The sequence below is a fragment of the Eptatretus burgeri genome, chromosome 7, assembly GCF_056783735.1.
Source record: "Eptatretus burgeri isolate ZD-2024b chromosome 7, Ebu_testis_v1, whole genome shotgun sequence".
NCBI classification, from domain to species: Eukaryota; Metazoa; Chordata; class Myxini; order Myxiniformes; family Myxinidae; genus Eptatretus; species Eptatretus burgeri.
This window is the reverse complement of record NC_140967.1, coordinates 85,715,283-85,726,373: the sequence shown is the minus strand read 5'-3', so window position 1 is coordinate 85,726,373 and position 11,091 is coordinate 85,715,283. Positions and strand designations below refer to the sequence as shown.

Genomic DNA, 11,091 nt, shown 5'->3' with positions numbered 1-11,091 from the left:
ACAAGCTGCTCGCTTGGGAGACAACACTGAACGCGAGGCATGCACTTCAAAAGCAAACTACAAAATCTGTGATTGGTGTTCGGGATTACGCACGTACGGGCATGCACTCGTGTGTGTATATATATTAAGCCTGGTGTTGGCACAGTGGTTTGGGCAGTGGCTTGGGACCCAAAAGGTCCTGAGTTCAAGCCTCGTTGGGCCACTGAATATATATATATATATATATATATATATATATATATATATATATATATATATATATATATATATATATATATATGCTGCATATATGCATGTATATGTATGTATGTATATACATATATATGTATGTATGTGTATATATGTATATACCAAGTGGTATAACACCATGGGGTCGACTCAGCCAGTCATCCTTCTGAGGTTGGCGAAATGAGTACCAGTGTACTGGGCTGGTGTATACCCCGGTTAGAATAGGTGTACCAGATCCCTGTGTCGTAAGAGGCGACCAGGGTGTTGCGTCAGGGAGGGCATCCGGTGTAAAACATGTACCAAATCACTATGCGGATCATATGGATGATCCGCTGTGGCGACACCTCATGGGAGTATCCGAAAGAAGAGGAAGATGTGTGTGTGTGTGTGTGTGTGTGTGTGTGTGTGTGTGTGTGTGTGTGTGTGTGTGTGTGTGTGTGTGTGTGTGTGTGTGTGTGTGTGTGTGTGTGTATGTATGTATATGTACCACTTTAATGTTTTTAAATCCCACAAAATAATGTTTTTGCAATTTTTGTCTTTAGATTTTTATGATCTTGACAACATTATTTTGTTCGCTGAAATGCTCTGTTGGGAACCGAATCAATTGCATTTTAATTTTGATATTCCGTATGCAGAATGGAAATTAATACAAAAAGGGTCCACAGTCTCCGCAGATCTATGCTGAGTGCAACAAGTGGTTACGCATTCCTTTATGTCCTTCAACAATAAATTGAGGCCATTTGGCCCATCATTCCTGTGATGCACTCCTGAGTTAATTTTCACTCCAGCTTTTAAACATCAATCTTTTTGATGTTTTGCGCAGGTGACCCAATGTGTGTGTGTGTGTGTGTGTGTGTGTGTGTGTGTGTGTGTGTGTGTGTGTGTGTGTGTGTGTGTGTGTGTGTGTGTGTGTGTGTGTGTGTGTGTGTGTGTGTGTGTGTGTGTGTGTGTGTGTGTGTGAAACAAATGCTAACTGTGACTTCTGAATCCCAAAGTTATGTATTTGAGAAATGTGGAATATTTAGAACTGAAAATTGAAAGGTTAACCTATTGTTAAGCCACCATATGTACCATTGGTCCAAAGCAAATATTTTCAAGCCAGTTTCAACAAAACACAAAACACAAAACCTGGCTGCTGCGGTCTCAAGCATATATCACCATTGACTACTTCTTATTAGCCAGTCAGTTGGTCAATCACTATCACATTTGAGAATCATGGCTCGGGAGGTACTGTGCCAATATATGTGAAAACTGCCCAATTAGGGACTTGCCAAATATTGTTTTTGCCAATTGATTTTTATAAACTCACATTATGCATGGCTGTTTATTCATTTTCTCTTTGTTCCTCTCTCACATTCACAAATTCATTTCTTACAAAAGTTAAAGGAGCAGCGTGATCGAGAGAGGCGCCTTAAGAAAATGAAACAGGCATCGACTGAAGAAGGTGGAGAGTTTGATGATTTGGTATCAGCACTACGTTCCGGTGAGGTTTTCGACAAGGACCTGTCAAAGATCAAGCGCAATCGTAAGCGAGGAGGAAACTCGTTGCTGGATGGCAGTGTCAGCAGGGAGAGGCCCACAGGCAAGCTGAGCTAAGTATCTGGCCGTCAACTATGCATCCTGCTCTGGCAGCTGTTTGAAGCTTGGCGGAGGCTCTACACCCAGCAGGAAAGCTCCAAGGAACCATGCTCCTGCCACCTTCCAATGCAAACGTTGTCAAAAGCAAACACTTTAAATGGAAAATGGTTCTTGGGGTAGCTTCCACTTTTGGTTGGAAGTTGAATTGCTCGTTTGGACTTTTGTTCGCTGAATAGATGGACTTCTGTCATCGGCCCAGGATTTCACCCATCTGACTTTAAGTTGGGCGGATTCAATGGCACAAGATTTGCGTGCGCGGGCGTACACACACACACACACACACACACACACACACACACACACACACACACACACACACACACACACACACACACACACACACACACACACACACACACACACACACACACACACACACACACGCGCACTCCAAAGAACTCGGACAGAAGTTGCAAGTTCACCAGCTGGGTACAATAGGGCTGACATGTAAACGTGTTTCTATAGGTTTCGACAAGAAGCCATGAGAGAGTGAAATTTTATTATCGTGTTTTATTGCCTCATCATTCAAAAGCTGCTTTGTTGTGCATTTCTCCTTTGGGCATTGCCTTCCCCAGACCAAAATGTATTGCTGTGTGTTGAACCATTGACACTTTTATCTCCACTTTGCAATCCGATAAACATGTGCTTGGGCTTTACTGAGGGCTAATATGAAGTTTGCTCAAGCATTTTGCTTTCGATTGGTATGGTTTTCAAAAGTGCTCATCAAAACCAGTCATCCATAATGAGCATCTACTCATCAGTTCGTCCTTCCTCATTGCTCCATGTGGACAATGTGCCTATTCAGGAAAGCTACTTTTGTGTGGATTGGCAGCAGAGGAGGTGAAGGTAGACTTTTCTGGCTTCTTGAAGGCCATATTAACTATCGTTATTGTATTGCCTTTCTCATCACTGAATCATGTTTGATTATACTGCTTCTACAGAGGGCTGAAAAGACCAAATATGGCCATATATGTGTTAATTTTTTTTTTTTCTTGCGCTCACCCGGACGTTCTCATTCTTTTCTCGATCACGTTTGGCCTGGTGCTAAAATCCTTAGTTTGTAGCCATACATTACATGGAAATTTTTGCACAGGAGGAGATCATTCAGCCCATCATGCCTGTGCCACACCAATACCAGATTTAATTAATCCATCAATACCCCTTCCCTTCGTGTGCAGCCTTTTGGCTGCTACTACACTGGTACTCATTTTGCCGACCTCGGAAGGATGACAGGTTGAGCCGAACCCCTGGTGTTAATTCAGCGGCCAACGGGGCTTTAACTCAGGACCCCAGGATCCCAAGCCGCCACCCTAACCACTTAGCCCACACCAGGTTTTGTTATGCCAACACCATTCTTAGGTTAAATGGATGGCAATGTTTAGGAAATCAATGTGCATTCTGTTATTATCATCAAACAATCACAACTGTTACTATTCCCTAAATATCGCTGATGGTGCTTTACTCTTGAACCATTTACCAATTTCAAACACCTCGGTTGCTTGTTCCACAACTTGCCCCGCTGTTAGCAATAATCATACGCCGTTCATCATCTGCCACCTTGGAACAATACATTTCTGGTGAAATTGACAATCGAGGGTCACTTATAATTATTGCTTGAACAATACTTTTATGCCAGATTTAGGCAATGCAGGTGTTTAGATTTTTTTTGTCTATTACTTCCCTGTGAATATCTTTTATTTGTACACAAGGTGTCTTCATGTTTGTCCTGTATATGCGTTAATGCACATGTTGTGATTAACGTTTTTGATTAACTTACAAATGACAGTGTTTTGTTCACCTTCAAGGGGTTTCATTCCTTGAAAGCCAATTTATAGCTTGTTCGGTATTCTGATGCTCATTCACAATATATACGAGGGAGGTTCAAGTTTATCATGGCCTTTTCGTTGTAGAGATGTAAAAAATAAGAGTTAATTGCTGAAATTATGTGCACCTACCCCTTTTTTTTTTTTTTTTTACTTCTTCCTTCATATGCAGTACATGGCTGGGGGTGCATCTGTGCCACTGATACAGTGTCCCCTGTAGGTTAGAGCAGGAATTTGGAACTTGGCCAGTATGCCGGCGATAGCTCACCTACTCTTCGCAAAGGATGTCTTTGACATCCACCAACTAATGCTGACAAGACGGGATGCCAGTTTAACATCCATCCGAGGGACTTGCGCACATGTTGATTGATCACCTTGTGTCTACCCTGAGCAAGTTGCACAGAAAGTGACATCGGCTTTGGTGAAAACTTATTCTGGGTAAAACCAAGATGACATCCAACAGTATCACATGTGCTGTGGAACATTGTTGTTTCATTAAGATCCATGTGAAGAACAACAAACCGGCACAAATTCACAGGAAATGTCTGCATAATTCGGCGAGACCTGTCTTTCACATAATTGGTTGGTTAAATTAGGTAGTGAGTTAAAAATTGGCCATAAATTGTGGGTGATGTTGAACATTCTCACGTCCAACCAACTGCTGTTATTCAAGCAAGTATTAAATATATTGAACAGATAATTATGAGAATTGCCAGATTCCTATATGTGAAATTTCAGAAGATTTGTATATTGGTGTTGGAAGTGTGGAATCATTCGTTTTCGCATGACATTCAAGAAGATTAGTTAAAGGTGGATACCAAAGGTAATCATGCTTTATATCAAAAGTGGTGTTTTTTGTGTGGCCATTGCCAGAGAGCTCAGGGAATCCCACTCAAGAGACTGAAATGACTTATTGAAGAAGATTGTGACTTGAGACCTGCATCCGTCATTTCATGCCGAAGTCAAAGTGAGCATTCGTACCGTGCAAACGTTCTCGGTCCACACCACCAAAAAGGTTCTGAGTTCAGACATCAGCCAGGAAGCTTACTTACCGCAATGGTATTCATTTAATGGTTTTATTCGCATGTAATTTCTTGAACGTGAGAAAACCATCAATACACACTTAGCATCTCCAGTCTTGTTCCACAATGAAGTGACTAGCACTATATATAGACAATGACCAAGTATGCTGTTTCAGGGCATTATTTGACTGCACAATAATTCTCACCCTCACATGGCAAATATGACAACTTTTACTCAAGTAGAGCTGGGTCGCTAAGTTATAAATCATCACACTGGTCACCTTGTGTGTTTTCATCTCTTTGAAGTACTCAAATAACATCTGGGTGGAATTAAGTTTACGATCGATGGCGACGTCAAAGCAGTTCTCCTGCAATGGCTCTGTACTCATCTGAAATATTTGTACGCAGATCACATGAAAGAGGTACCACATCCATTGGGCAACTGTGTACGTGTAGCAGGGGAATACCTTGAGAAATAGCTCAACGTTTATCAACTCCCTGGTACTTTCTCAAACTCTCGAATCATGATGTCTGCATCAATCTTGAACCACCCTCACAATTATATATATTTTTGACAGCAGTACACTGCACAAGCTGTATCTTCCTGTTTGACAAATGCCTTTGCGCATACATGACTTTTTGTAAGAAAGTTATGACCATATCACATTTTCAAAATATTTTTAAATTCTTGTACCAATTCTTCTTCTTCTTCTCCTCCTTCTCCTCCTCCTTCTCCTCCTTCTTCTCCTCCTTCTTCTCCTCCTTCTTCCCCTCCTTCTTCTCCTCCTTCTTCTCCTCCTTCTTCTCCTCCTTCTTCTCCTCCTTCTTCTCCTCCTTCTCCTCCTTCTCCTCCTCCTTCTCCTCCTTCTTCTCCTCCTTCTTCTCCTCCTTCTTCTCCTCCTTCTCCTCCTTCTTCTCCTCCTTCTTCTCCTCCTTCTCCTCCTCCTTCTCCTCCTTCTCCTCCTTCTTCTCCTCCTTCTTCTCCTCCTTCTTCTCCTCCTTCTTCTCCTCCTTCTTCTCCTCCTTCTTCTCCTCCTTCTTCTCATCCTTCTTCTCCTCCTTCTTCTCCTTCTTCTTCTTCTCCTTCTTCTCCTCCTTCTTCTTCTCCCTCTTCTTCTTCTTCTCCTCCTTCTTCTCCTCCTTCTTCTCCTCCTTCTTCTCCTCCTTCTTCTCCTCCTTCTTCTTCTCCTCCTTCTTCACCTCCTTCTCCTCCTCCTTCTCCTCCTTCTTCTCCTTCTTCTCCTCCTTCTTCTCCTCCTTCTTCTCCTCCTTCTTCTCCTCCTTCTCCTCCTTCTTCTTCTCCTCCTTCTTCTTCTCCTCCTTCTTCTTCTCCTCCTTCTTCTTCTCCTCCTTCTTCTCCTCCTTCTTCTTCTCCTCCTTCTTCTCTTTTTTTTTTTTACCAACTTCTTTGTTTTGTTGCTAAATATCTGATGCATCTGTGTAAATACAACCACCTATTTAACTTGTACTGCATGCCACATCATCTTATAAGGCTTCTTTCTCTGTTCTACCACCGAATAAAGAATACTGTACTCTTGCAAAACTGACTTTGGTTCACTGAAACACATTACTTATGGCAGGAACATCAAACTACTTTTGAAACGATTATTGAAGATTGTGACGTGATTATTTTGTCAGAATTATTGAAAATCAAAGTTCAATGAATGAATGATGCGGCACTTTGATGGTCGTGTTGATTTGTGCATTCAGAAGTTGCTCATTTTGTGGGTTGCTGAAGTAGCTCTGTTGCATTGCAAAAGATTTTGATACATTTTCAACTTTTTCACTAATTGTTTTGTCAACCTTTATTTTTCAAAAATGACAGTTTACATGTGTTGTGTATGTTAAAGTCCAGCTTTGTTTTTTTTGACAATTGAGACACATTGAAGAGTGTAATAATGCAGCCAAAGAGTCAACAAGTAGAGGTACATTCAAAGTACACCGCCGCCATGCCAAATAAATAAATATCAAATCCTCCAGTGCACGACCGCCGGGGCACATGGCGATGCCATCGTGCTGCACATGGAGACGGAATTGGGAGGGAGCAGTGTACAATAATTGATTGATTAATTGCACAATTAAGATAATTGATCACAAAATCATTTCTTAATTGACTAATAGCAAACCTAAGCCACCACTGTTTCATCCAAATCTGTAACTTTTTGAAAATTAATTAATCGAGAAATGAATCATTAATTGATTAATAAATCAAAAATAGCATTTTTAGCCAAGTCACTTGTTCGCTATCCTGTCCAATTATCAGTTTCCGAGCTCAAAAGGTGCCTGAGATATTGCCCAAATGAGAAACAAAATAAATAACTAATTAATAAATCGATAATAATGAAGCAATTCGTCAACTACTTGATCAATGAAAAAATTAAAAATACCGTTTTTGCCAAAGCACATCTTCACTTTTGTCCCCAAATTTCAGCTTCCTTGCTCAAAGGATGCTTGACATATCCCCCAGACAAACAAGAAAGAAAATAATTAATCGATTGATAAATAAATAAATGACCCTTTATAGCCAAATCACTTGTTCACTGCCATCTCCAAAAATCATCTTCCTCCCTCAAAAGGTGCCTGAGATATTGCCCAGAGGAGAAACAAAGTAAATAACAAATAAGTAATGAATCAATTAATTGATTCATCAAAAAATAAAATGAAAAATCACTCATCGAGTGACACAGCAAAACAGAATAAAGTGGAAGGGCACTCGGAAGAGCGCATACCTCCGTCAGGCTGAACAGTTTACATTTTGTATCCCACTGATGGGAGGGTCTGGACCAAAATCGAATCTGCTTGTTCTTGTCATCTAACCAACTCATCCACCTCATTTAAATATAAATTGTCCACAACTTTTTCAGCTCTCATGATATATATATATATATATATATATATATATATATATATATATATATATATATACATATATATATATTTTCCCTATCTCTAAATTTTAGAAATTAGGCCTATGTTGACCTTTTGACCTTAAAAATAATTGGTGGTTGAATTCGTTGACTTGATATGCAAATCCTGTTCAAATTTCAAGTCAGTCGGATGAAAATTGTGGATTTTAGAAATTCCATCAAAGTTGTTGACCTTTTAGCATATGTTGACTTCAAAAATAATTGGTGGCTGTATTCAGTGAGCTGATATGAAAATCCCATTCAAATTTTAAGTTAATCAGATGAAAATTAACAATTTTAGAAATGTTGACCTATGTTGACCTCAAAAATAGTTGGTGGTTGAATTCAGTGACCTGATATGCAAAGCCTCTTCAAATTTCAAGTCAATTGGATGAAAATTGACAATTTTAGACATTTCGGCCTGTGTTGACCTTTTGGACCATTTTTGGCTGACATTGACTTCAAAAATAATAGGTGGTTGAATTCAGTGACCTGATATGCAAATGCTCTTCAAATTTCATGTCAATTGGATGAAAATTGAGGGTTTTAGAAAATTTGGCTTATGTTTACCTCAAAATTAATAGGTGATAGAATTCATTGACCTTATATGCAAATGCTCTTCAAATTTCATGTCAATTGGATGAAAATTGACAATTTTAGACATTTCGGCCTATGTTGACCTTTTGGACCATTTTTGGCCGATATTGACCTCAAAAATAATAGGTGGTTGAATTCAGTGACTTGATATGCAAATGGTCTTCAAATTTCAAGTCAATCGGATGAAAATTGAGGGTTTTAGAAAATTTGGCCTATGTTTACCTCAAAATTAATAGGTGGTAGAATTCAGCGACCTGAGATGTAAACGCTCTTCAAATTTCAAGTCAACCGGGTGAAAATTGAGGATTTTCGAAAATTTTGCCCAAATTGGCTTTTTGGCCAATGTTGATCTCAAAAACGATTGGTGTTTGAATAAAGTAAGCTGATATGCAAATGGTCTTCAAATTTCAAGTTAATTGGATGAAAATTGAGGATTTTAGAAAATATGGCCTTATCTCAAAAATAATTGGTGCATAAATTCAGGAAACTGATTTGCAAATGCTCTTCAAATTTCAAGTCAATAAGATGAAAATTGACAATTTAGAAACGATTAAAACATTTTGGCCTATGTTGACCTTTTCACCTATGTTCACCTCAAAAACAATAAGTGGTTGAATTCATTAACCTGATATACAAATCGTGTTCAAGTTTCAAGTCAATCAGATGATTTTTGAGGATTTTAGAAAATTTGGTCCAAATTGGCCTTTTGGACGATGTAGACCTTTTTGCTTGACTAAATTTTATGAAACTTCAATGCGGGTCCATTGCAGGGTCGGTGACCACAATGCGAAAATTTTGGAACGATCAGTTGAGCGTTTTGGGCTGGAGCCGAGTGGACAGACAAACAAGTGAAAAATCACTCAGAGTGACAACTTGGCAAAACAGCACAAAGTAGAATGGCACTCGGTAGAGCATATTCCACTGCCAGGTGGAAGAGTTCACGATTTGTTTCCCACTGATGGGCTGGATCTGAACCAAAATCCAATCCGCTTGTTCTTGTAACCTGTTCAACTCATCCACCTTTTTTGTCATAACTCATCCACAACTTTTTGAGATATCGTGATATATTTAGATGTTGGCCTGATCTATCAATTTTCGAAATTAGGCCTGTGTTGACCTTTTGACCTTAGAATTAATTGGTAGTTGAATTCAGCGACCTGACATGAAAATGCTCTTCAAATTTCAAGTCAATCGGATGAAAATTGAGGATTTTAGAAATTTGGCCAATATTGACCTTTTGGTCGATGATGACCTTTTCACCTATGGTGCCCCCCCCCAAAAAAGGTGGGTGAATTCAGTGACCTGTTTTGTAAATCCTGTTCAAATTTCGACTCAATTGAATGAATATTGAGGAATTTAGAAAATTTGGCCTATGTTGATATTTTGGCCTATGTTTACCTCAAAATTAGTTGGTGGTTGAATTCAGTGACATGAAATGCAAATGCTCATAAAATTTCAAGTTAATTGGATTAAAATTGAGGATTTTAGAAATTGGCCTATGTTGACCTTTTAGTCTATTATTACCTTTTCACCTTTGGTGACCACAAAAAAATAGGTGGTTGAATTTGGTGAACTGTTTTGTAAATCCTGTTCAAATTTCAACTCAATCGGATGAAAATTGAGGATTTTCGAAAATTTGGCCGATGTTGACCTTTTGGCCTATGTTTACCTCAAAATTAATAGGTGGTTAAATTCGGTGACATGATGTGCAAATGCTGTTCAAATTTCAAGTCAATCGGATGAAAATTGAGGATTTTCGAAAATCTGGCTCAAATTGCCCTATTGGCTGATGTCGACTTTTTCAGTGACCGAATTTTACCAAACTTCAATGCGGGACCCTCATAGGGCCGATGACATTAATCTACGAAGATTTCAGAACGATCGGTTGAGCGGTTTGGGCTAAAGGTGAGCGGACAAACAAACACACAAATGAAAAATCGTGCTTAACACGACACTTGGCGAATTAGTTGACCTTTCCGTGTGGTGGTCCAAGCTGTAATGTCATGGAATGTGTGGTGTTTATTTGTTCGTACATTAATAAAATGACACGACGTCACAAATAACAATTATCAGGCGCGTGTTGTCATGGTAACGGCAGCAGATTGAAAATTTTCACAAGTCATTTAAAGCCACCATGTGACATTCAACAACTTATTATCGGTGCTTGTTGCCTTCATTCTGATCGTAGATAATATTTGAAAATACCGAGGAACATTGCTTTTCAACCAGCTTGACGATCCCGTTATCAGGTTTGAACTACGTCGTAAAACAAAAATATGTATTTTATATGTGTTTTTCATGTTTTGGGTGACCCTGACCTTGACCTTGGGTCAATTTCGATCAAACTTTGTACACATGATAATATTACATGCATAAATAGACAGTTTAAGTTTCATTATAATAAGTGCAAAACTGTTTGAGAAATAGCCATGTGTAATTCACAAAATTACCCATTGGTTTATAATGGGCGATAATATAAAGTGATGCAGAATCCTGATATTGAACATCACCAAAAGTCACATATCTTTTTGCACTGTGGATTTCTATCAGCTGTTAAAATTTCATCCAAATCGGTTAAGAATTGTGACCTGGAGAACGAATAGAATTTTTTTTTTTTAAATCACGCCAATAGCTAAAAATTTTGACGTCATACGCTTGCGAAAACTGTGCATAATTTGTACTAACATGTATTTTAAAACACTTAGATATTCCATTGAAGTTTGTTTTGGCGTCAACAGGAAGTCGCTACGGCTTCCGGTCACTGAGTTATATCCAAAAATGTGTTTTCACGTTGTGTGACGTCACGTCGTGATGTTTAGTCCGATTAAGACGGGGTTTGGACGTGGACCGTATCAGGTGGATTGCCTATCAGGTGTA

The 11,091-nt window shown here is 39.1% G+C and overlaps 1 protein-coding gene across 6 annotated transcripts in view; it reads left to right on the top strand.

Moving 5' to 3' along the window:
• Window positions 1-2,230, top strand: part of LOC147023669 (disheveled-associated activator of morphogenesis 2-like) — a 232,218-nt gene extending 229,988 nt beyond the window's left edge. For 5 of the 6 annotated variants that reach the window (XM_085889357.1, XM_085889361.1, XM_085889360.1 and 2 more), the window contains exon 26: window positions 1,609-2,230. In XM_085889357.1, coding sequence (XP_085745483.1) covers window positions 1,609-1,824 — 216 coding nt within the window. In that variant the 3' untranslated portion in view covers window positions 1,825-2,230. Of the gene's footprint in view, window positions 1-863; window positions 1,185-1,608 lie in introns of those variants that run through there. The other variant, XM_085889363.1, reaches the window with a different exon arrangement.
• Window positions 2,231-11,091: the final 8,861 nt, after the last annotated feature.